General features: G+C 43.2%; 1 protein-coding gene across 3 annotated transcripts; it reads left to right on the top strand.

The window, feature by feature from the left end:
- Positions 1 to 159: 159 nt before the first annotated feature.
- Positions 160 to 23,937, top strand: pald1a (phosphatase domain containing paladin 1a). 3 transcript variants are annotated; one of them, XM_089015890.1, is made up of 20 exons: positions 160 to 338; positions 5,311 to 5,496; positions 7,130 to 7,232; positions 7,311 to 7,490; positions 7,590 to 7,754; positions 7,826 to 7,986; positions 8,065 to 8,140; positions 8,257 to 8,405; positions 8,549 to 8,651; positions 8,719 to 8,823; positions 9,025 to 9,120; positions 9,181 to 9,315; positions 9,938 to 10,054; positions 10,165 to 10,344; positions 11,311 to 11,508; positions 11,643 to 11,783; positions 11,859 to 11,930; positions 12,674 to 12,814; positions 17,942 to 18,097; positions 23,282 to 23,937. In XM_089015890.1, exons 2-20 carry the CDS (start codon positions 5,324 to 5,326, stop codon positions 23,435 to 23,437), a joined length of 2,607 nt encoding a protein of 868 aa, XP_088872016.1. In that variant the 5' UTR covers positions 160 to 338; positions 5,311 to 5,323; the 3' UTR covers positions 23,438 to 23,937. The 3 variants fall into 3 exon arrangements, with proteins under 3 accessions (XP_088872016.1, XP_088872015.1, XP_088872014.1); XM_089015889.1 differs by lacking the exon at positions 160 to 338 and adding an exon at positions 2,515 to 2,789; XM_089015888.1 differs by lacking the exon at positions 160 to 338 and adding an exon at positions 4,559 to 4,750.
- The last annotated feature ends 3,094 nt before the right edge of the window (positions 23,938 to 27,031 follow it).

The raw sequence follows: 27,031 nt of genomic DNA, 5'->3' as shown, positions 1-27,031 counted from the left end.
TGTGTTATAAAAACAATTTTGATGTAACCATTTAAATAAGTTGTTTCGGTCAACGTTTTCATTAATATACAATAACATTGAATCTTAAAAAGATCACATTTCTCTCCTGCTTCTCTTTTTTGACGCATGCGCAGTTCGACTCCATTCTCCACTGTGGAAGCTCCTGTTTGCTCTCGTCAACCTCATGCAGAAGGAAAAAAATAACTAAAATAACAATTAAAAAACAAATTTAATGGATGATCTGGCGTGACAGGGAAATAAGTCAAGCACCGGCTTCAACCCTTTGCCGATTTCCCAAACCGATTGTTTTTTGGGGGATTGTTTTCGTCGCTGCAATGGTAAGTTTGCATCTTGAAAAGTTTGTTTAAGGGGGGGAGCACGCTTGCGTTGGTTTTTCGGGCACTATTGCAACGCTGTTTGGAAGTTGATCTTTCTTTTTCTTTCTTTTTGTCTTGTGTTGCCTCAATGATCTTAACTTTAGCCTCTCCCGGCTAAGCCATGCGGTTTGGAACAGTTCATCGAGGAACAATACAGAACGTTGTCGTGGTGCAAAAGTGCAGTGCAAGAAGAAAACAGGAGGGGGCATAGAGACACCCATGTTTGGGGGCACCCCAACACTCAGGATTGACACAGTGCATGTAAAAGATAGAAACGTGTGCAAATGATTGTTTTTTTTTTTAATCAGATGCCTATTTAATAACCTTTTTTTAGAATTACTGACAATAAGATTCTCAAATGTCAAATGCAAACTAGTCAAATGGATCATTGTTATTCTATTGGGGTTGGTGAATACCACCCTCAAAAATCCCCAAAGACATTCTATAATATATATCAAAATAGAAATATTGCGGTCGCTCTTAATGGTTCAATTGTAAAATATTTTCGTACATGTTATTGTGAAGAAACTCAAAATAATTGCATAGTTCATGTTATCCTTTGCAATTGAGTTAATGTTAGGTTAGCATCAGATTGCCATACAATCGTTTCTAAGGGAGGGAGTGGAGGGGGAAATCAATATATTTCTGGAAATTGAAACAATGCAGTCTTGCTTGGTTTAGCAAACAGAAACCAGAAACCGAAAGTCCGAACTCTGCGATTAATCAAAATGGAAAGAGTCAAACTCGCGCCTGATGAACGACACTTGATCTTGACCGCCGTAAGAGTTGAAGATATTGATTGCGATGCGGAAGCCCCAACCCCCTTTTCTTGCCCCCTGTGCAGTACAAACAAAACAAAAAAGATAACTACTCAGCCCTAATCAGTCTTGAGTGGAGGTTTGTTCTTCTTTCTATTCCAGCAATCATCACAAAACCGAATAGTTCACGTCCTCGCCACTAGAGGGCAGAGTACACATTTAGCTAACTGCCTTTGTTGCCATTTTTTTGGTACATTTTGCGCTCTATTATTAAAATTTGCAACGTTAACATACATGTGTTGGCTTATTGAAAGTAGCTGTCATATTTGGCAGCCATTTTCGTTGGAATATTGATTATTGATGCCACATTTCAGGAGTATGCAACAGGTCGGAATCTGTGTCGCGGGATGTTTGGCAGCATCGTTTGAGTCGATTCATTTCAAGATGGCGTCTCTGCTGAAATCGTTCCCTCTTCGCGTTCCTCTTCTGAGATACACGGCAGCTAAGGGACATTTTGCAAAAGAGGATGTTTCCTTCAGTTAGCGTCCTGCTAAGGAGAGCGTTGTTGCTGCAAAAAGTGCTGCAAGAGTCTCGGCCCGGAAGCAATGGAGGAAGGAAGGAACAGGTGTGGCCGCTTTCGAAATCGTCGGCGAGATCATCGTTTTTAGAAGACAATGTTCTCATGTCGGATTTTTGCTGGAACAGAAACAGAAATATCACTATATTTGCAATTTTTTTTCGATGTACAAGACGCACCGAACTATAATGCACACCTTCAATGAATGAAAAAAGTTTTCCAAATCTAATACATAAATATATACATCGGAAAATACGGTCAATGAAACGGCGCGCTAGCTTGAAGCCGATTTATTTGCCCAGCTGCGAGCGGCGTTTGCTTCCCGCGTGACACGCGTTAAACGCTAATGAATGGACTGATTAGAGCGTCGTAGGGAGTTGGGCTTACGTGATGTCATCTGTTTGCACTTGTCTTGTCGTCTCAATGTTAAATTCAGGGAGGTCGGTGGGTCTCAACGGAGGGTCTTTTTTTTTGGGGGGGGGGGACTTAAGTGAGTGATGTATTATAGGACTCGTTTCAGCGCGAAAAAAAAACAATATTCTCTGGCATCTATTCTTTATCCTCTGCGACGAATGAGTAGCATTAGTGTGATTTGGCCAGTGAGGCATCCATTGAATTGGCGTAAAAATTGTGAGGTTTGTTTTGGCGAAATGACATTGTCAGAGGGTACAAATTGTGTGTGTGTGAAGGGGGAGGCAGCGGGTTGCCAGGAGGCTACGCTCACAGCTATTGGATGTCGGCGGAGGAGCTGATGAGTAAGCCACTTGTCCGGGTCCACCCCCACATCCTTTTTTTTTAATGCAGCGGCACATGCTCTTCACGCCACCGCGCCAAAAAGATACACACACAAAAAAAAGTCCTCCGCCCGCTTCAAGGACGCGTCCATTGACGGGATGCGTCAGCGCCTCGTCTCTCCTGCCTGCAATCGTCGGCCGAGAGACATGGCAGCCAGGATGTGCCCCTGAAGCAACCGCCCTGGACAGCGATCCATCCCCCAATTTTTTATTGTTATTTTTTTTTTGGTGTGCCATTTTTGTCTACGTTTCTCGGATGCTGGACTCTGCAGCGGAGCGTTAGGTACGGCGCTCATACTTGACAAACGTAAACATGCGTCAATGTGATTTACTATCATAAGTTACCAACGGTGTCATGCAGGCAAACTTTTGCGCTTTTATGGGCCACGTTTGAGTTTTCTAAAATCTTCACATGGGCCACGTTTGAGGTTTGAAATCCACTTATGGGCCATGTTTGAATGTTAAAATTTATATATGGGCCACGTTTGAGATTTAAAATCCACTCATGGGCCATGTTTCAGGTTTAAAATTCACTTATGAGCCACGTTTGAGTTTTAAAATCTATACATGGGCCACGTTTGAGGTTTAAAATCTACATAGGGGCCACGTTTGAGGTTTAAAATCCACTTATAGGCCACGTTTGGGTTTTATAATCATTACATTATTTGTTTAAAAAAATAATGATAGGTCAAATGTCTTTGGGTGGTTTTTATTGAAACAATACTTACAGACTTGAGATTGACTGGCGACCAGTTCGGGGTGTAACTCGCCTTTGTACTCAATTCGTCGATTCCATTCAATCTTTCGGGGTTGATGCTAACTCGCTCGAAAATCTTACTGAAAACTCACCGACCACACGCTAAGGCGGTTGGACGCACAATCCTGCGGTCAAGTCGAGGTCGAGCAAAAAATAAAATAAAATGTGGAATGACTGCTGCATGGGAAAAGTGACCGTCGTTAACTGACAGAAATTACAGGCAGGCATTTTTAAAAGTAGATCTGCAGTGGGGTTTATTTTTAGTAGCCTGTCATTGGGCTGTCAGGAAAGCAGACGGAACAGCGACCACGAGATTTATGTCATCGCACAGGCATAGTTTTCACTTTTTTCTATATATTTTTTTCTCATTAGGCCGAGCAAGCAATTTTTAACATGGCCACCGTGCGGTTGGTTGAAATGGCAAAAGTCGCGAACAATACGTCGCCGGGAGGAAGCACTGAGTTCATTTCCTTGCCGCGTCAGGAAATCGCAATGTCCTGCGACATCCTACGCTTTGACTCACTCTGCTCAACCTCCGAGAGGACGTCAACGATGACCAATCACGGATCACCAGAATAGCTAGCGGTCTTCTCCGAGAAGAACGATCTTGCGATCACCTGATCCCAATTTTGGATTTTGTCCTGTGCAATGTCCTGCGCAATCACCATCAGATTAGCTAGCGGTTATTTATCCTCTGAAGAGAACAATCTTACGATCACTTCATCCTAATTTTGGACTTTTTCGCCAACATTATTGGTCTGTCGCATCCTTCCACGGCTCACCAACAGATGCATCCTGCAGCTGCAGGCTCCTTCCTGCCTCACATTTGCTTTTGTCCTCAACGACGATTGGCACTCAGAGGTCGGGACGCCGGTGGAATTTCAATGGGAAGGGCCCCGAAAGGGCCCACGCTGGTAGGAGTTTTCCAGTTGCCATGGTTTTCTTACACCAGGGACACTAGCGTTTTTTTTAAGGGGGAAAAAAAGGAAATCCGAGTTCTTATTGGTCCCGTGAGGCCACAATTGATAAACTGCTCCTCCGATAAGTTGACTGCATCGACTTTTCACGAGGAGGTTTATGACTCAGGGCTATTTTCTGAACCGGGTCGCCGCCCTGCTAGCGGCCTCGCTAATTCGGGCGACGGCTAGCTGTGGTGAACTCGTTACATTTTGTGCACAGTGTGATAGTTTCTTCTTTAAAAGCCCAAAAATGCTGCTGAGATCTCCTTCAGCTTCTGCTAGTTGGATGGATGGTGTTGACCAGATGGCCACCAGATGAAACTCCCGATCTTTTTTTTTTTTTTTTTGCGCAACCGCCCCCAAGTAGGATGGTCTTTCCTCGTATCACCCCCCCTTGACAGACACTGGTGGGGGAAGTGGAAGGTTTCTATTGGGATGGAATGCCAAGTTCTCACACTCTTTTTTTTGGATCATGGCAGACAACAAGCAGCCCCGAAAAGCCTTTGGAAGTCTCTCGTCAACCCATTCGTAAGATGCCTCTTTGTGCTCATTTTTGGGGGGATGCTGGTGGGGGGGGGGGGGGTTGTAGAGCCACACCTTGTTTTCCCTGATGAAAGAAGAGAGACTAAGGTTTCTAACACTGTATTGTGTATTGTATATGTAGTCCTAAAACTCAATATTCTGTGGGTCCTGGAATTTGAGTGACTATGACAAAAACCCTGGCACTGGAGTGTACACCTTTTAGCACATTGTCTGGCAGTGAATGAGTTAATATTAGAAAATGACCTCATAATTTATTAGCTATACAGCTAGCTACCTAGCTATTTGAGTCAGGAAACATATTAGCTATCTAGATAGCTAACTGGATATCTATTAGCTGTCTAGCTATTTATTAGCTAGCTAGCTTTCTATCTTTTTGAGTTACTTCCGGGTTGAGTGAACGCTGGCACGTGTGGCTGCCGCTGCTCACCCGCAGAAAAACTGATCCTGTGACTGTAAAGTGACGTTGAGAGTTTTGAAAGGCGCTGAGAAATGAAATCTATTATTATTATTATGTAATTTCCCCTCTAACCATGTGCCCCCCGCAGTTTCGAGTGGAGCATGGGTACGACCGCCAGCGCAGCGCCGCCGCCGCCGTCGCCTGAAGGTGTCCACAACAACGGGATGGCCGACAGCCGACCGTCGCTCAGCATGAGCCCCTTTCACACGGTCAACGTCCACAACAACAAGGCCAAGTCCATTATCACCAACAAGGTCGCGCCTGTGGTCATCACGTAAGTCCCTCCCCGAATACGCGTCGTGCGGATTGGGTGTCGATACCCCCTTTGATCACCGCTGAGGTGTGACCCTCACCGCCCCCCCTCACTTGGTTGTGTAGAGACCCGTCGACACTCCCACCCTGCATTCCAAGGAAAGGTGCCAACTCTTCTTGCAACATAACCAAAGCTACATCCGTTAAAAATGATATAAAATCAAGCATTATACTGATGATTCCATCCCTTTTAAAGGATGTATTTCCAGCTGGTCCAAAATGCTGCTGCTTGCCTCTTGACTGGTACGCGTAAGAGGGAGCATATACAGTAACTCCCTTCACTGGCTAACTATATGTACATTTTAGAGTTCTTTTCAAAATGTTATTACATGTTTTCAAATCTTTAAATGGCCTCACTCCACCTTACCTCTCTGAGCTCATCTACCCCTACACACTCCCTGAAGCTTTCTACTATCTTTGTGACTGCTTTACATTTCCTGTATATACTAGCTGTCCATTGTGTTACAGCTTCAGCTATTGTTAAAGCGCTATATAAATCAATATGTCATGTATTGTATTGACCTTTGTACAGATGCCCCCATTTCAAGCTCACATAACTCCAGACTGATATAATTTAGGAAATATAATAATAATACATAATAATACATTTTATTTTAAGCGCCTTTCAAAGCTCTCAAGGACACTTTACAGTCACAGACAAGCATAGATACTATAATAAATAAAATGCAAGTAACTTTTTTTATCAAATCATTGCAGGTACAGTGGTACGTTGGCTTACGAACTTAACTGGTTCCCAGAAAGTGTGTGTAAGGTGAAAAGTATGTATTCCAAACATTAATTTCCCATAGGAATCCATTAAAATGAGAATAATCCATTCCCAGGTCCCCATAAAACATACTTTTCTACTAAATAAGCCTTAAAACTACACAAAATATACCTTATTTTATGTATAATAAATGTGCTGTGGTATTGTAATTAAAGAAATAAACTATACTGTATAATAAAGTCGTTTTATTTACCTTTGTGATGGTCGTTGATGGCTTGATGGAATGGAGTGGGAGGCGGTGGGAGGGAGGGAGAGTCACATTCTATAAGGACTGTAGGAAGGAGGGTTAGCCTATCTTTCATAGGCTTATGCCTAAGGACGGACTTCTCGTCCTGTGTAATGAAAGTCCGGTTAGGCATCTTATTCCAAAGAAGGCCGGTTTCATCAGCATTAAACACTTGATGAGGAATTTAGCCTTCTTCATCCACCATCTTGAGGAATGATTCTTTGTAAGCATTGGCAGCTTTATCGTCAGAATTGGCTGCCTCACTATGACGAAATACACTATGAATCCCTGTACGACGCTTAAAGATCTCAAACCATCCGTGGTTTCAAATTATGCCATTTAATGATCGCGGTCCTTGTAGTAATCCTTCTTCGTCGGCGTGGAAACGGTTCTTTTGGTGATGTACCCCCTGCCAAACCCCCCAACCGGCAGCTCTTGGCCTCAGTGTTTGCCCCTGTTATCATCTCATTTGTCAGCGTTGGCTTTGTAAACACCGACTGCTAATTGAATTGACTCCTCTCACCATGCTGCCGTTTTTATGTGTGTGTGTGTTTTCGTGTTCCTGTTCACGTGCACTCGCAGGTACAATTGCAAGCAGGAGTTTCAGATTCACGATGACCTTCACAAGAGCAACTACAAAGTGGGACGGATATCAGACGCCATGCCCGAGCATTACCTGGTGCAGGTGCAGTATGATGGATTACACATGTACAAAGGATGGCGTGACGCAGGTGCGTGAATGCTTCTACGCTTTTCATTCCAGGGCGAGTACTTCATGGTGCAGGATGTGTACAACAAAGCGGACGTCCTCGCCACGACCAGCTCCATCGGAGCACCTAATTTCCGTCGGGTGAAGGGATCCTACCCGCTTTATGGGATGGGTCAGCCCACCCCCAGCGGCTTTAAACGCGTCCTGCAGAGGCTCCAAGCGCAAGGACATGAGGTCACCTGAAACTTTTTGGTGTTTTCAAAGGATGAACTCACGTTCCTCAAGTGCCTTCAAAATAAAATTGATTTCTCTTGTGTTTTTTGTTCTTACCAGGAGGTTGTTTTTGTCTGCGTGAGAGAGGAGCCGGTGGTCTTCCTGCGCAAGGGAGACGACTTTGTCTCGTACACGCCCAGGAGGAAGGAGAACCTTCACGAGAACCTCCACGGATTGGAAAACGGGCAGCCGGTGGAAGCGCTGGAGCTTACTGTCAGGAAGGAGGTGACTTTGACGACAAAAATGGGCGAGGACAGTTTATATCCAATGACGAATCTGTTATTATTGACTCTTAGCTCCACGACTTTGCCAAACTGAACGAAAACATTTACTACGTCTACAACGACATCGAGTACTTGAAAGATGAACCTCAGAAGGTGGTCATCACGTGCGAGGAGCACATCAGCGTCACAGAGGAAGTTTACAAGCGGCCCGTGTTCACCATGCCGGCCTACAGGTGCTCCTCGTTCGCTAATCTCCTTTTTGGAGTTAGCTCGGAAATTGCCAACCGCGTTTGATGTGTTTTTCATTTCAGGTATTACAGGTTACCGCTGCCTGTCGAGGGAGCGCCTTTGGAAGAAGACTTGGATGCTTTTGTCAACATACTCAGAGTGAGTATGATTTTAAGCCAAAGTTTTTCTGGAACTAATTATGGTCGAAAACTGATTTTTGACTGTACTTAGCACTCGTTCACGGCTGACTTCCTGTATTTTTTCCTCTCTTGCAGGAGAGTCCCGGCTTGTCCCTGCGACACCATGCACCCCCGAAGCTTCCCGCGGTGGTTTTCAGCTGCCAGGTGGGCGTCGGCCGCACCAACCTGGCCATGATCCTGGGCGCGCTGGCCATCAATCGGGTTCGGGGCCGCCCGACGGCTCCGTAAGGCCTTATTTTCATATCCCATCAGCGTTTATTTATTTATTTGTAAGATATAAAATGATGTTTTTTCATCAGCTCCATATTGAGCCTCATCACCAATTGTATAAAAAGTAAATCTAAAAACCCCGTTCTGACTATTTTAGGTTAGAGGAAGCGGCGGAGGTACGTGCAGAGCCCAGACCCGCTTTCCGCATCATCCAGTCTTTGATTGACAAGCTGCCAAATGGACGGCAAATTTTGGAGGAGGTGTGTAGCTCTCCACCGGATTCATTTTGGGAGAGTATATTTGTGACGTTTGTTTGTTTGTCGTCAGGTGGACCAGGCCATTGCACTGTGTTCGGAAATGCATAACATCAAAGAGGCAATCTATGAAAATAAAAGTAAATTGGAAGGCATCGGAGATGATTATCAGATTCAGGTTGGCCTTTTCCCCCTCTGTTTTATTAACACTTCCTGCTTTTTCCATCAAAATTGCAATAAATGCATCTCAATATCTTAAAAGTTCATTTTTTGCTGTTTATTCTCCATGCTTCTTCTCTAAATATATATATTTTTTAATGTCATTCAAGCTATCTTTTCCAAATTTTGGATGAACAAATCTCCTTATGTTGCCCATTAGGGAAACAGCACCAAAGACTACTTCCTCAACAGAACCCGGCAGAGTTTGGAACGCTACTTCTACTTGATTGTGTTTAACGCATACCTCCATGAGCAGGTGAGTGTCAAGACTTTAGCCGAGCGCTATCATCCAGCGGCTAAATTTCCGCTTTTGCAGTATCCCCTCGCCTTCGTGTCCAACTTTAGCCGGTGGATGTGCTGCCATACTTGGCTCTACCGCCTATTGGCACGTATGGATCTTTCTGAGCTGTCGGCGTCGCCTGAGCTGGTTACCAGAGGCGCCCGTGTTCTGGTGAGCAGCAATTTGCTTGCTTCTAATTGTTTATTGCCACTGTAGTCTATTGTTACAGTTAGCTCAATGCTAACAGATAATGGGGAACACCAAAGACAGGCTATTGCAATTGCAGCATCCCTATTACCTTTCAACTGTTAAATTTGTAAAAAAAGAAAAAATATATACAGTATGTATGAATGAAAATAGAAACTTTGAAACAGTTAGATTTGTAAAATAACTAAATAACTAAAAAAAGAAAGCTTTAAACAGTTCGATTTGTAAAATAACTAAATAAAGAACAAAAATAACTACAAATATACACATTTAAACTTAAAAGGTTTGTAAAATAAATACACACATAAAAATATAAACCTTTAAACTGTTAGATTTGTAAAATGAATAAATGAATAAATAAAAATCGAATACATAAATAAAATTAGAAACAATAATAATAAAGATAATAACAATACATTTGATTTCTAAGTGTCTCTTTCAAGGACACTTTACAGTCACAGGATAAATTTTTAAACTGTTAGATTCTTAAAATAAATACATAACTAAATAACTCAATATAAAAAACCTTTAAAAAAAGAAAAGAAGTAGCAAAATATTGCAGACAGTCATTTCCTGTGCTGTGCAGGTGGCCGGCGAGTATTTATCGCCCGACGTCCTAAGCACGGCCAAGGAGATGAAGGCGCTCAACTTCAGACGTGTAGCCAAGATGCCCGTCTACGGAATGTCACAACCTACGTCCGAGGTGTCGCGTCACTCATTCCCGGAGTGTTTCATTGTCACTTGTTGGATGTTTCATTTTTATTTCCTGTCGATTGAGTTCAGAAAGATATTCTTTGTTCGCCTCGCGCGTAGGCGGCCGGAGCTGTGCTGGCCCACCTGACTGACGAGAAACGCAAGCACAGCCGCATTCTGTGGGTCAACCTGCAGGAGGAGTTGCTTTTAGAAGCCAACGGGCAGATCTTCACCCCCAGGGAGCCCTCCTGCTTGGATCGCCAGATTGCCATCCCAACGTCAGACCCGCTCGTCATCGAGGTCGACAGGAAGCCGAAAATTTGAGCCGTTTTTTTTTAACTCATTCACTGCTATTCATGAATTTATTCCTCAATTGAAAATATGACGTAAAGCGCCATTCCCGATTTTTTTTTTTCATGCTTAGGTGCCGATAAAGCACTGGCCATGCCCTCTGGCAATATTTTCTCTTTTCCACAAGGGCCGCCATTTCTCTTTTTTCCATGTTAGCGCTTTGTTTCGGCTTTAACTGTCGTTCTATGTGCCTTCTGCCCGTATCACCACAATGGGGTGCAGAGCTTTCAGCTGCACTGCTCCCAAACTCTGGAATTCACTTCCACCTAACATCCGTAATATTGACTCCCTTCCTACTTTCAAATCCCACCTCAAATCCCATCTGTTTATCATAATAATAATAATACATTTTATTTTAAGCGCCTTTCAAAGCTCTCGAGGACACTTTACAGTCACAGAAAAATTGCAATTTAAAATTGAATTGAAAGTTCAATCAGCTTTTTTTTATTATTTTTCATTTTATTTATGGTTTTATTGTTTTGTGTATCGTTTTTTTGATTGTAACGTGTCCTTGAGTGTTCAGAAAGGCGCTTGGAAATTAAATGTATTATTATAAACCAATATGTATGTATTGTATTTAGGACGGATGCCCTCATTTCAAGCTCATATAACTCCAGACCCATATAATTTAGGAATTAACTCATTTTTTCTGATGAAAGAATAGTGTCTAAAGTTTCTAATGCTGTATTGAATGTTTATGTAGTCCTCAAACTGAATATTCTGTGGGTCCTGGAATTTGAGTGACAATGACAAAAACCCTGGCACTGGAGTGGACACATTTTTGCACATCATCTGGCAGTGAATGAGTTAATGACAGCTAGTGTCCTTTTTTATTGTTTTTTTTTTAAATAAAAATATGCATATTTGGGTGGAATGTGACGACTCTCTTGCACTTGGACTTTATTTTGATTGAAGAAACTGGAGACGTCCCTGAAGGAGGAGCTTCTCCATGCCCAAAAATGGCTGGAGGTGACTCTGGAGCATGAGAAGCAGATGAAGATGTTCAAGAACATCCTGACGGCGCAGGAGATCCTGGCGCAACACAAGAACGCCACGCTGGCCCTTGTCTACAAGCGCATCCCTCTCCCTGACTGCGCCGCACCCTGGGAGGAGGTAAACGGCAACCCGGTGACCCTCCAGTAGATTTTATTCATCAAACGGGGGTGAATTTATTCATTAGCAGACTCGCCGTTCATAAATGGATCAAATATGGATCATATTTGTTGTGGTTTTTCTGCGCCAAGCAGGATTTTGACACGCTGCTGGACGCCATGAAGAGCTCGTTGGCCGAGGACTCGCGCTCGGCTTTCGTCTTCAACTGTTCCAACGGCAAAGGCAGGACCACCACGGCCATGGTGGTCTCTGTGCTCACTTTGTGGCACTTCAATGTAAGATTTTGGCGCGGCTATCGAAGTGGACCAAAGGATGAGTTAGTTGTTTAGCCCCCAAATCCCCCCTCGCAGGGCTTTCCGGAGTTCCCCGAGGATGAAATCGTCAGTGTCCCCGATGCCAAGTACACCAAGGGGGAATTTCAGGTACATTGTTTTGCAGTAACAATTAACTCATTCACTGCAATTCACGAATTTATTCGGGAATTGAAAATATGACATAGAGCGGCACATTTTTCATGCTTGGGTGCCGATAAAGCGCTGGCCAGACCTCTGGCAATGTGTTTTCCCTTCCACAAGGGGGCAGCATTTCCCTTTTTTTCCATGTTAGCGCTTTTTTTCTAGATTCAGCTGTTGTTAAAGCGCTATATAAACCAATATGTATGTATAGCATTGTATTTTGGACATCAGCCCTCATTTCAAGCTCAGATAACCCCAAACAATTTAGGAATTAACTATTTTTTTCTGATGAAATAAGAGAGTCTAAGGTTTCTTAAGCTGCATTGAATGTTTATGTAGTCCTAAAACTCAATATACTGTGGGTCCTGGAACTCAAGTGATCATGATAAACACCCTGGCACTGGATTGGACACGTTTTTGCACGCCTGGCAGTGAAAATCTTTGAAAATGAGATTTTTAAGTACATTTTAATTTTAACTATATTTCCACGTTTAATTTTATTTGAAAACTATGATGAAATGGTAGAAATCTCCTCTGGTGATGAGCAATAAGCAAAGAGTAAACCCATGAAGAAAACCATCTATAACTACGTACCACAAGGGGGCGCCAAAGTACCACGAATACACGTAAAGTGGCCTATTTGGTCACTTTTATACCCTACCATCCCCTCATGTAATTCTGGTGTAATATTTTTTTCCTTTTCTCCCCAGGTGGTCATGCAGCTGGTACGCCTGCTCCCCGACGGCCACCGCGTGAAACGCGAGGTGGACATGGCGCTGGACTCCGTTTCCGAAACCATGACGCCCATGCACTACCACCTAAGGGAAATCATCATTTGTACCTACAGACAGGTAGCCTCGGAACTGGGGGGGGGGGGGGGGGGGGGGGGGGGGGGGGGGGAAAAAATGTAAAGATTGCATCTCACCATAAGGGGGAGAAGTGGGGTGGGACACCCAACACCCAGAACACCCAAGGACACTTTACAATAAAAACAAAAAAACAAAGCACACAGCAATAAAACCATAAGTAAAATGATAAATAATAAAATAGCAGATTGAACTAGACAAGAAAAGTGTTTCCGAACAATATGTGTGAAATGTTAAGTGGCGTTTGTTTTGATTGATTTTTCTCTGTGAAAACTAACAGAGCAGAAGGAGAACAAAAGCAACCCGTGATTGAAAAAGGCTTGGCTTTATGCTTTATTTCTTTATTTATTTTTAAACAAACGTTGCAATCATTTTGCCTCTGCACTCCGTCAGCTGTTCCCGGAGTAGCCGGAGGCACCCTGGCGCAGTCGCCGGGTCCATCAATGGCGCTTATTGTCTTCCGCCTCCTGTCGGGATCCGGCCGGCTCTGAAAAGCTAACGTGAAGAACAACCGCTTGCATTAAAAACAATGATAGAGAAGCCAGATGAGGATGAGAAAACTCCTTTCCAGATGTTGAATCAAGTAAATAAAGATAATAATAAAGGAATTATTGATTGGAGATATGGGAAAAGGGTGCGTTTGGAAATGAGTACCGATACATTTAAATCTCGATTAGCGCTGCCGCCGTGTTTAGCTTGGATTTTGTAACTGACACAAATGAGCGAAAACCCAACTTGAGATGAGGCTTGATTTATCCGGAGGCCTCGTGTTGGCACTGCCGCCATTGCAGACGCCCCCCCCCCAGCCACCCCCGCCCCTTTTCCCTTTCCTCTGCTTGAAAGCAAGCAGTCCAGGTGCTAAACAGTGCCAGATGTTGCCGCATGAGGGGGAAAAATTTCACCACCATTATGTCCCTCTTATAGTAGAACCCCCGCCCCCACCCGTATTGCCCCTCCTCCACTTTACCAGTGGTTGGAAAATGTGTCTTCCATAGAGAAAAAAAAATATGTTCACTCAGAGACCCGGAGGATCCACCAGCGCACTAAAATGAAGTTAACTCATTCACAGCCATTCACGAATTGAAAATATGACGGACAGCGCCATTCCCGAATTTGTTCGGGTTCAGTTTTTTCATGCTAGCGTGCTGATAAAGCGCTGGTCAGACCTCTGGTAATGTTTTTTTTTTTTTGCCTTCCACAAGGAGGCAGCATTTCCCTTCCCCCCCCCCCCCCCCCTCACATCCATTTGACACAATGACTTTTTGTTTTTATTATTCAACGTTTTCAACGAAAACAATTGAAAGGAAGAGACAAAACAAAATGGCGTCATCGTCAAACAAACCAAACTCACGAGCCTGACAATCAAGCAGGATGAGGACCCTCTATGCCAATTGCGTCGTCAATCAGAAGAAATGGATGGAAAATGACATCGTTTCTCCCTCACATCGCAGATCCAGCGAGTCGTTTTCTCTCTCTCTCTCTCTCTGTTCGCCTGTGAAAAGCACAAATTAAGAATGAACGAGGGCAAATCACAGTGTGTTGAAAAAGACGGGCCCTCGCGGTTTGGAATAAGGGGCAGGGGGGAATGGAAACATATTTTTTGGGGAAGGGGAGAAGGCCTTGCGAGCAGGTTCTCCGAGGGGAAGATGGAGGATGCAACCAGAGCCAAAATTAAAAAAAAAAAAAACAAAAAAAACATTACACATTCCCGTGATCCAGTTTGTGTTCGTTTTGGCTTTACGGTGTTAACATTGTATATTTTTTTTACCCCAACTATCTTTTTTTAAAACTCATTCACTGCCAGACGATGTGCAAAAATGTGTCCAGTCCAGTGCCAGGGTTTTTGTCATTGTCACTCGAATACCAGGACCCACAAAATATTGAGTTTTAGGACTACATAAACATTCAATGCAGCATAATAAACATTAGACTTTCTTCTCTTATCATAAAAAAGTTTTGATTCCTAAATTATATGCATCTGGAGTTATATGAGCTTGAAATAGGGGCGGCAGTCCAAAATACAATGCAAAATGGGTTTATATAGCGCTTTACCTTTGCTTCAATTTGCTCAAAATGAGCCTGTTGGAAATGTATTTTTTGCTGTCGTCATCAGCCAACGTGTTGATTGTACTTGAACTACAGTGCAAGAACCAATCAATCAAACGGTTCAGCGTAACGATCCAAAGCCGTTGATTACGGTGGCGAATTTACCCGTATTTATCGTTGCGCCTTTTTTTTGTTACCTTTAAACGTTAGCATCGTTCAGAAATACAAATTCACAATCTGCCCGTCGAATGGAATGGTCGCCTCCTTGATGGGCCTGTCAAAGCACATAAAAAGTAGTAATTCATGCTGCAAAGGTAGCCACTCTCGCGGCGCCATCTTGAAGTCAAAAGAACAACAACAACAAAAAATGAAATAACAAATATGACAACATAAAGCAAAGACAGAGACAGTCATTCAATCTTAAGCACTTTCTGCACCCTCTTGTATGAAGCCGTTTTAGATTAAAAGGGGAGAGGATCAAAATGTCCTTTTCAGCAGTGGATCAGGGACGTCATGGTGGAATGTGCACGTCTGCTATAAACCAAATGTTGAACACAGACATGAAGTTGTAGCATCCATTGTCGAAAACAGATTGTCTCACATCTCCTGTCCCATATACTGTAAATCCGCTTCAATTCCAAGCCGCGGCAGGTCTACATGTGCACTGACTGTCTTTTCTTCTCGTCTGTTATGCTCCTATATGGTTCAATGTGAATCAGATTTTGAGCACTAACGGCGGAAATTTCAGTGAAATCCGAGTCAAATAGAGTTGGCGTGAATGCGGCCATATTCTTCAGGCTCGGCGAACGAAGCCCGTCTCCGGAGACCTTTTTGCACGTCATTCCAAGGATGGAAATGACACAACGCGTCTGCATTTTTTTGTTGTGTTTTTTTTACCCGTCCCCTATCTCGTACTTGCGCGCTCGCCGGGTTCCTTTTAATGTTCAAGGTATGTCTGATATGCATTCGTGACGCACGAGAGTCTGAACCGCAAGAGTACTGCACAGCGTTGCATGAATTTGCCGCCGCTTATGCCGTATGTATTTTCCAGCGAACCCCGCTCTGATTTCGGGGGGAATTCAATGGTGACAATGTGGCTGAGCAACTGGAAAAAGACAGTACTGGAAAGCCCGGGAGGCGTAGGCGCTCTCAACGTTCCCGTGCAAGCCACAAATGAGGAGCCAAATCCATCGAGGAATTGCACTTTGGCTCCACTTGTGAGCCCACCTGAAGAAAATCAGCACGTACGCTTGACATTTGCCGCTCTGTGCATTGAGTCACGCACGGCGAAGAAGGTGGGGTCGAGGGGGGGGGGGGGGGGGGGGGGGGCATGTATAGGTCGCCTGTACGCTCCAGACAGGTCGGGCTTTGGTTTGGTTTAAGATTTGAGTGGGGAGGCGCCGTATACAAGGTGATGAATGACCGCTTGTGCTAATCCGCCAGGGCCAATATGGATCTCTGCGTTTTTCCCCCCTCCTGCAATCCCGTCGGCGGCTAATTGGCACCAGATGTCACTCAGATAGACCCCCCCCAGTGACCTTTTGACCACTTCATGTTGGCAGAGCGACTGTGAGAACCCGGAGAGGAGCTTGAAATGATGATTTGAGATTTGTTACGGCCTCCTTCGCTCATTTAAAGGCAGCGATACTAGCGGGAGGGATGACCCGGGGGGTTGCGCAAGTGGACTTTTGTAGCATGCAAAAACATCACTCTCGGAGCTAAAGTTTTAAAATTCTGCTCCTGGCGCTCCAGATTCAGCTTCTTGGATTATAACGTCGGTGCGTAGCAGATCAAAGAAACTTTTGAATGCGAATCGGTAACAACAAAGATATACTATTTTTAAAAAGAAAGCTTTGGGGAAAGTACCCTTGTCGTAAAATGGAGTTTGAAGTGACAGATATGGAAGAGTAACAAACACCATTGCACTTTTTGCAATGACCGAGGCAATATTGCATGACTCCTTCTTGTGACTGACTCAAATATTCCAGCCATAATCAGAATCATCTTTATTGCCCAGTATGTAGAACACGCAAGGAACGCGCTGCGCGAGTATCATCATAAGAAAAATGGAGGCACTATACACTTCGATACTGTTTACTTAGAGTTAATGGCTTGGGGAAGAAGCTGTTTAAATGTCTGCTGGATTTGGTGCGCATGGATCGGTAGCGCCTGCCTGAGGGGAGTAGCTGGAAAAGGTGGTGGACAGGGTGCGGAGGGTCCAGTAGGGGTCCTATTTGGATTTTTGCAGTTTACAAGTCCTCGATAGTGGGTAGAGCGGTATTAACTCATTTACTGCCAGACAATGTGCAAAAATGTATCCACTCCAGTGCCGCGGTTTTTGTCATTTCAATACATTTAAATAAATTCGGGAATGGCTGTGAATGAGTTAAGCGTGGGGGAGAAATATCCTTTCTCCCCCCTCCCTCGCCCGTTTTGCGCGTGCCTCCATGTCATATTTATGTATGCAAGCAGCGGTGGAGACGATGTCTCAGACAGTTGTAAATAATGGTCATGTTTAGCACTTGGGATAAATATGTAGATTTTCGTTAGTATTTTTATTTATTTATTTATTTACTTACACACTGAGAGCTTTTATTTGGGCTCCAAGGCACACACGGTAATCGGGTCGAGCACCACATTTATTTATTTTTTCTTTTGTCCACCCGTATCTCTTGCGAATGTCTGACAATAGACAGCCTACATTCTCTTTTTTCCTCTCTCGTTTTTGTGCGAATGTTTCTCCCCCTGCGGATCATTTGGGCTTCAATAACGGCTGTCTGGGAATGGAGAGGAAACACCCGCTCCCCATACCCTTACTCCCACCCCCGTTACGCCATTCCGCTCTGGAACGATCGCCACTACTTAGTGGTGGGATGTATGATAACCACTTTTTAACCCCCCCCCCCCTTCTGTCCTCCATTATTCAAAATACGTAGCCAAGATCTTGACTTGAATAAACGTGTCAAGCGTCAAAACCATTCAAGGTGTGTGTGTGAGGGGGGGTCGTTTGTTAAGAATACTTTGAACCCCCCAATCCCCTTTTCTTCTCCTGTTTTATCTTTCCAGATCAAAAGCGGCAAATCGGAGAAGGAGCGGCATCACCTCCTGCTGAGGAGCCTGCAATATCTGGAACGCTACATTTACCTCATCCTTTTCAACGCGTACCTGCACCTGGAGAAGAAGGACTCCTGGCAGCGTTCCTTTGCACTCTGGATGGAACAGGTCACTCCTGCACACCGAAATTTATACACAATTCACACCATTGCAGTTAATATTTATGCATATTGACAAAACATCATTTTTTTTAACTCATTCACTGCCAGAAATGTGCAAAAATGTCATACCATTGTTGTAAAATGAAGTTCGAAGTGAACGAAAAGGAAACGAAACAAGCGCCATTTCACTTTTAGCAATGACCGAGGCCATATTGCATGACTCCTTCTTGTGACTGGATCTAGACTGGATTTCAGCTCCAAAAGAGCATTAACTCATTCACTGCCAGACGTGTGCAAAAATGTGTCCACTACAGTGCCAGGGTTTTTCTCATTGTCACAGAATAATCATAATCATAATCATAATAATACATTTTATTTCTAAACGCCTTTCAAAACTCTCAAGGACACTTTACAGTCATGGGATAAGAACTTTTTTTTTGTGCGGGTGAGCAGCGGCAGCGCTCACTCTACCCAGAAGTAACACAGCAGCAAAGTTATGAAAAGAAGAGCAAAGGCAAGAAAGAAGTAGAAAAACCAAATACAAAATATTGAGTTTTAGGACTTCGTTAACCTTCAATACAGCGTTAGAAACCTTAGACTCTCTTCTTTCATGATCTAAAAAAAAGAGTTAATTCCGAAATGATATGAGTCTGGAGTTATCTGAGCTTGAAATGGGGGCAGCTGTACGAAATACAATGTAATGCATTCATGTTGATTTATATTGCGCTTTAACAACAGCTGAAGCTGGAACAAAGCGCTAACATGATAAAAAAGGAAACTCTGCCCCCTTGTGGAAAGGAAAAAAACATTGCCAAAGGTCTGACCAGCGCTTTATCAGCACCCGCAGCAAGAAAGAAAAACCAAAACCTCAAAAAAATTGGCTTTTCGATTCCCGAATAAATTCGGGAATGGCAGTGAATGAGTTAATGGAACATAAATAGGAATCACGAAAGCGGATCAACAAAAAGGCCACAAGGTCTTCGCTGTGATTCCATCATAAGCGCACACGGTTACTATCCTCAGGAGAAAGCGGGCCCAAAAACAAAAGAATGTTTGAAATTCGGCGAGTGAAAATCCCTGCCGTCATTTTTGTCCTTATTGGGGCGGAATAAAAGCAAGGGCGGAATTCCAAAATGCACAGGAACAATCACTGAGAAAACAGCTGTCAGGGAAATATGCTCGCTCAACGGCGGCGTATCCTTCCTGTTATGAATACTAAATATGTGCTCCGCATCTCCGAAACGCAACCCGCTCACGCTGGGAACTCGCGCGGAATAAATAACCTCGCAAAACGCAGCCCGCCGCGCTCCAAAGATTTCAAGTGACAACGGAAAAGATAGCTGGCAAACATGTTTCTTTGCAAAGTAGAGCGTCATTTGTGTCACGGCAGGGAGTCCATCTTGAATGTCTGATGACGCCGCGAGCCGCAAGCTGACCCCATTGAATTTTTTAGCTCGCCACCTTTCGCAGCTCCTGAATCGGAATGACTTTTCCTTCGTCAGTCGCTATAAGTGTACGTGATGACCGGAAATGATGTACTTGACCTTTAGGCGGGTAATGAAACAGCAGGGTGCCGCCATCGTGTTGGCTTATGAGAACAAAAATAGTCTTTGTTCAGCTTTCGTGAAGCCAAATGTCACCGTTTTCGTTGGAAATCGTTTCATTATATGTCAACCCATTTTTGAAACGGTCGGCAGAGTACAATCTCGCACTTTTACAGGATAAGTATTTGTTCCGTGCCGCCCAAAGAAATATACAGAGATACCTCGACCATAATCCGTTCCAGAAACCAGATTGATTCAAAAACCGAATCAGCACTTCCCATTGTAATCAATGTAAAATAAATTAATTCATTCCAAGTCTAGAAAACAGCTTTTTTAAAGCACTTTTTTAAGTATTTTACAGCATAAACTGTACACACATGTAATAAAAGAGCAGGCCATTTGTAAACTACTATAAAAATAATGTTTTATTTTCACCGATATTAACATTGGAACATAAAAACATCTCTATCTCTCTCTGTCACGGGGTGTGTTTGCACCTATCCCAGCTGTCTTTGGGGAGTAGGCGGGGGCCAGCCTGGACCAGTTGCTAGCCAATCACAGGGCACACTAACTTTTCAAACCATCCCTCTGCTTTCTTTAAAATCATACTCTTCAGGACCAATTTTAGGATCTTGTTTTCCCTAAGCTTTCTGCATTTGCTTTGACGCAAATCATATATTGGCTCAGACTGCAGACTGCATTCAGGTGTGCTCAGGTTGGTTGACAACTGAATTTCAGTTGTATACCGGGGCATAAAACCCCCAAAATTGGACGAGAACCGAGACGTTCGAAAACTGAGGTTTGACTGTACTGTATGTAAAAAAAAATTCAAGATTTTGGATAACCCCCGGCCCCCCAGACTAGAGCTAAATCCTAAACACGAGAACCCATTCCCTTCATCTCGGTTTCTCGCTGTCATGAGCGTGGCCAATGGCTTTACTGGCCCACTTGCTGCTGAGCTTGGCGCCCTCCCAACCAATCACAGCTAAATGGCCTCCGGGCGAGATCGTTAGCTGTCACCAGTGACCGTACCCGGATCATTCGTGACAAGCCCTAAGTGTCAAAGGCGGCGGCAGGGGGTCCTTCCCACCACACACACACACACACACACACACACACACACACACACACACTAAGCCGCTGTTACGCAAGCCTCCGTGTTTGATGGCGACCATCCGTTCCTCAGGGTGCACTAGCCCTGTGCGCAAGCGCGGGCACGCTAATTTAATGGCAGCCCTGCAGGCAGGAGCTCATTGTTCACAGTCACACGTGGCGCCGGCTGATATGTAGTCTTCCATTTCTAAGGCTGGGCGCCATGAACGTGGGCGAAATGAAAAAGAAATCGGGTTGTATTATGTGACCACCATTCACGTTATTGTGATTGAATACACCCACGTTTTAATGAAGGTCTTATGTTTTGATGGAACAACACTAAAGAAATGACGCTTGTATGGATTGAATAGCCGTGTAAATGTTGTCCGGCGTTTTATTTTTTTGTGTTTATCGCATTTGAAAAGTCACATTTTTTTGCAGATTGTTTTTGAAGCGATTCTTTATCCATGAACTCATTCACTGTCAGACGTGCAAAAATGTGTCCACTCCAATGGCAGGGTTTTTGTCGTTGTCATTTGAATTCCAGGACCCACAAAATATTGAGTTCTAGGACTATATAAACATTCAATTCAGCGTAAGAAACTTTAAACTCTCTTCTTTCATCAGGAAAAACATCGTTAATTCCTAAATTATATGGATCTGCAGTTATCTGAGATTAAAATGAGGGCGACTGTCCAAAATACAATGCAATACATACCTATTGGTTCATATAGCGCTTTAACAACAGCTGGAGCTGGAACAAAGCACTAACATGCAAAAAAGGGAAATGCCGCTCCCTTGTGGAAAGTAAAAAACTTTACCAGAGGTCAGGCCAGCGCTTTATCGGCACCCAAGGATGAAAAAAAAACCTAACCCGAACACATTCTGGAATGGCGCTCTACGTCATATTTTCAATTCCAGAAGAAATTTGTGAATAGCAGTGAATGAGTGAAGATGCGTGTACCCCAAGGCTCCTTCCCAGGGCCTCTACTTTTCTCAAATCTGTTCCAAAATCGACCCTCCTTTATTTTGCCGGTGCTGTCATGCGCAATTTGTGTTCCGTATTCCTTTTTTCGGGGGGTTCGGAGATGATTTAACGTTTACTATGGGCCCCAGTACTTTGCAAGAATATTTTTAAAAGCTTGCTGTTTTTTTTTGAAGGACAAAACTCTTCCTCCTCTTCTGCCCATGTTGCTTTTTCATGACAATTATATCCCCGTCCTTCTGCAGCAAGTATCACACTCAAGCCCCCTCCCCTCGCCATCCCCTGGCTGAACAGTATCAATAATTAGTTTGTATTTGGCTACTGCTTGCATCAGCTGATGTGTTTGCGGCAGTTTAGACAGCTGGGTCGCGGAGTCTATGAGTCAGGCTAAGTGCTGCGATTTAATGGCAGCGGTCCAGACGTTCAGCTGCGAGTCTCATCCGCCGGCTCACTTAATAGCTTCAGTGTGCCGACTCATTTGTTCCCTGCAAAAAAAAAAAAAAAAAAAAAAAAAGACAAGAAACGGCCCTGAATGGAACATTATTGCATTGTCAAAAGGATTTGCAATGCAGTGAAAACCTCGTTTATGGCGCTGGAGGAGAGTGAGAGGGAGGGAAGGGGGTGTGGGAGGGTGTCCGAGCCCACACACAGTTAGTGAAAATTCGCTCTGTAAAGAGAGCATGTAATATACAAGGCGTTTTACGTTAATTCGTGGGACATTTTTCATTCCTAATCATCTCAAAGTGCTACAAGCGTCCAGGCTGTGCAGGGTGTAAAAGGCACGTACATAGCTGATACTCTAGCTGTTCATGACACAGCTAGTCAAAGTGACATTTTCTTGACAGTGTGAAACTTTATAGATATTTTTTTTCAGATATATTTTTTGAATATGTTTTATATATATATTTATATACTTTAAGTGTATATATATGCATATTGGGTTGGATGAACCTTTATAGTTGTATTGAGTTCATCCTGTCTACTTGATATCTAATTTACAACAGATTCTTTTCTTACAGTCAGTTTTTTAGGTGTTCAATTACCTGAGATGTTTCGGCGTATGATTCCGTGGAAGTATACGCCGAAAAACACTGTAAGAAAATAATCTGTTGTAAATCGGATGTACCTTTATTCGTCTCGCAGTGGAGAAATTTACATTTCGCAGCAGTAAAGTTATGAAAGTAAGAGAACAGGAAAGAAAGAAGTAGAAAATATGTATATGTAGTATATATAGAGTATATGTATGTATGTACAGTATGTATATGTATATACAGGTAACATCTGACTTACGACCAAGTTCCGTTCTGACCAAACGGTCATAAGTCAAAATGGTCGTAAGTCGAAATCGATTCAAAATGGTCGATTGCTGTGTGAGAGTGAGATGCTGGCTGGCCAAAATTGTCGAATACGTTGCTGGCCTGCTAACGCGTAGAATTACAATATATTTATATACTGTATGTATATATACTGTATGTTTATATACTGTATGTATATATTTTTTTCTATCCATATATTTTTTTTGAACACACAACTGACTTAATTCCTTTCAACTTCCCTCTTTCCTCACCAGGTGGCCTCCAAGGCGGGAGTGTACGAGATCCTCAATCAGCTAAGCTTCCATGAGTTCAAGAGCCCGAGGGACGACGCCCCGCTGGCTCGGTTGCGCTGGCGCTGGCTGCAGCAGAATCGTCTTCCGGAACTTCCTTTCCGAGGGCATTTCCTCTGAGGAGGGGAAAAGAAAGCACGACGGCACGCTTTTCAAAGCCTTTCAAGAAAAAAGAAAAAAAGAAAGAAAAAGATACACGGAAGGTAACAATGAGCACGTGGTGTGAAGGGCGTCCCGGAGAAAAGGCACTTGAATCATTGCGACTTGAACTGGAGTGGACTTGAGTCGTTGTTTTGATGACTTTTGACTTGACAATAACTGTCTTGAGACACGACTAATATAGCATGTGTGATTTAGTAGTCGCGCTATATTAACAAGCCCAGAAACATTATGTACATTGCGACACACATTGAAGACAATTTCCGATTTGTCCAATAACATAATCAAGCGTTACGCCATTTTCCGACACATTTATTTCCCTAAGTCTTTTATATCAGTTTTTTGATGAAAAGGTTTCTTCAGCTGTCATCTGTATTTCTTTGAAGGTTCGACGTTTCGCTTCTCATCCAAGAGGCTTCGTCAGTGAACAAAAATTTGCTGGTAGCTTTGGCCCTATATATATATATATATATATACAGTAAAGTCTCGTTATATCGATATCGGATATATCGATAGTCCCAGTTATATCGATACTATTTCTATGCACGCACGGAGAAAATTACATGCAAACAGGGTCGGATATATCGATAGTCCCGGTTATATCGATATTTTTTCGGACTCCCTTGAATATCGATATAACGAGACTTTACTGTATATATATATATATATATATATATATATATATATATATATATATATATATATATATATATATATATATATATATATATATATATATATATGGACTACTCCTGTACGACTGACAGCTTCCACAGACGTATCAAAGTTTTTGTTCTCATGAAAACTTCAGATTCCATCGACATATGAATCTGAAGTCCTTTCCGAATCCTCTTCCGCAGCCATTAGCGTTGGCAAGAGCCTCGCAATAACAAATTTAAAATCTAAACCGGTAGCTAAAAGTTAGCGATTAACATTGGTTTTTTATGCAATCGAATAAAAGCGTTAAGGTCTACTTTTTATTTCCTTGCGTCATGACCAGTAAAGCCAAGAATTTCCCAAACTTGGATTCGCAGCTTCAGTATGACTTTTACGACGACTTTTTTATTTAACTCTCCTTTTTTTCTTTATTACGAATAATTTCTGCAACCTAGATGTTGGATTACTTCTTTTTCCCCACTTGGAAGTTTTCCATTGAGCGCTCCAGCCAAGTAACGACACCCCTCACCCCCTACCTCCCTCTTACTTAACTCCCCATCATCTGGTGCTGTAAATGCACCACCACCGTCGCCAAAGAGGCCACTGGTTTATCCAGCCAGCCTCTTGTCTTGCCTGGCGTCTGCGCCGTGATGGGAGAGGCAGAACAAATGATGCATTGTGACATACTTGCGTCTTCCGTTAGCGGTTAATGCGGGGGAGTTTCGCTGAATCAAACAGGCTAATCTCACTCACCGGCCTTTTCCTGTATAGACCCCTTTTGAGTTGAAAGTGTCCTCTTTGTAATACAATACAATGCAGTATAATACATATTGATTCATATAGTGCTTTAACAACGGCTGAAGCTGCAACAAAGCGCTTAACGTGGATCACTCGGATGCTCCCGAGGCCCCATTTTCCTTCTCTTTGAAACCGTCGTTGCTATTCCTCTTGAGAGTGAAACCCAAACCGGAGGTTGTGAAGGATCCTGAGATTACGGCGGACAAAGGGCGCCATTGAGAGTCCAGCGGTGGCCGGACCGGAAGATGTTATAAAAAAAAAAAGGAAAAATTGGGCACTACGCTATCCTCTGCAAGGCACCCTAATGTTTTTCTTTTCATCAGATGATCATAATCTGAAAGTTGAGATGCTCAAATTGAGCCAATGCACACTTGGCTTCACAAGTTAATGAAAAACTTTTTGTGGGTGCCAAATGGCTCGAGAAATGCTGTCAAGTATCTGTTGAGAAATCGTATTAGCTTATAAACGCCAACAATCCACCAAATTGCCGAGCCAAATTTTGCCAAATGGTTTTACCAAAATATACATGAAATATGCTGCCTTCTCGTGGAAGAGAAAAACATTGCCAGAGGTCTGAGCAGCACTTTATCGGCACCCTGGCAGAAAAAAAGAAAACCCGAACACATTTGGGAATGGCGCTCCATGTCACGCTTTTTAATTTCCGAATAAATTTGTGAATGGCAGTGAATGAGTTAAAATGGGTGTACCCCAAGGTTCCTTCCCAGGGCCTCTACTTTTCTCAAATCTGTTAATAATAATAATAATAATAATAATAATAACAATACATTTAATTTCGAAGCGTCTTTCAAACCTCTCAAAGTCATATTTTCAATTCCCGAATTAATTCATAAATGGCAGTGAATGAGTTAAAAAAACTTTTAAATATGCTATTCTGTCTACATGTGTTGTTCCATCCTATGTGACTGAAATATTGGTTTATTCTAAAACCATTAATGCTAACTGTTAGCATGAATATTTTAATGGTATTTTCCACTTTATGCTATGACTGGTGAGCTATTCCAGTTTTTGGGAAGCCAAGATGCTATTTTTCCCGAATTTGGAGCAACTCCAACAATTAGCGCGGGAGTCAACTCCGCAAAAAAAAATCTAACGGAAAATTTGCTCCACAGATGTTTTGCGCTTTTGTCCGCTCGCGTTGACACTGCAGCTGTCGAGACAAGCGAGCAAGGTCAAGGATGGGCATAATAACCAGCTCCACAAAGTCTGTAGCTCTGCCACTCGGCACAACAAGGCCAGCAGCTGTTTCGCATCTTTTGCTCCAGAAAAAAAAAACTCAACCTGCATATTTTCTCGGCATGCTGGAATATTTTAACCAACACTATAGTTTGCGCTAATCAATCCCAGAACCAAATCCAACGTTGGTGGGATTAATTGCATCCCGGAAGGGGGAGCGAGGGGTAGTAACAGATGTCTGACGTGTTGCTAATGAAAACGCTCAATAGGTTCAGACGCGAAAAATCATTTGTCTTCCTCTTGTTCCGTGTACGTACATGCGTGCGTACATGCGTGCGTGCTTGCATGCATGCAGAAAACCACAGCAGTTGCTTGGATGGTCTAGCTAGTCATTTCCCGCAGCCTTCTAATTGAATACTCGGCTCGATGGCGGAATGTCATCCCGGCTTTTCGCGGCTTACAGTTACAGTTGGTGGAAAAAAAGTGTGTGAAAACGTCATCCTACGAGGCACTCCACAACCTTCATTCCCGTTTATTCACGTCTCCCTTTTGTATTGTGATTAGAATGGTTTGGATTAGCCTTTATTAGTCTGGCAATGGAGACATTTACACATTTCACAGCAACAAAGTGATGAAAATAAGAGGAAAGGGAAGGAAGAAGTAGAAAAACAAAATACAGGAGCTGCTGTAAAGGCAGCCACTCTCGCTGCGTTATCTTGAAGTCAAATCTATTGGCTATCTATTAGCTAGCTAGCTATCTTTCTATTTATTTAGCTATCTTTTTGAGTTACTTCCGGGTTGAGTGAACGCTGGTGCGTGTGGCTGCCGCTGCTCACCCACAGAAAAACTTATCGTGTCACTGTAAAGTGACCTTGAGAGTTTTGAAAGACGCTTATAAATGAAATT

Source organism: Hippocampus bargibanti, linkage group LG15 (assembly GCF_051943395.1).
Source record: "Hippocampus bargibanti isolate YZ-2025 linkage group LG15, ASM5194339v1, whole genome shotgun sequence".
In the NCBI taxonomy this organism is placed as follows: domain Eukaryota; kingdom Metazoa; phylum Chordata; class Actinopteri; order Syngnathiformes; family Syngnathidae; genus Hippocampus; species Hippocampus bargibanti.
The sequence above is the reverse complement of the archived record's forward strand: the minus strand, read 5'-3'. Positions and strand labels throughout refer to the sequence as shown.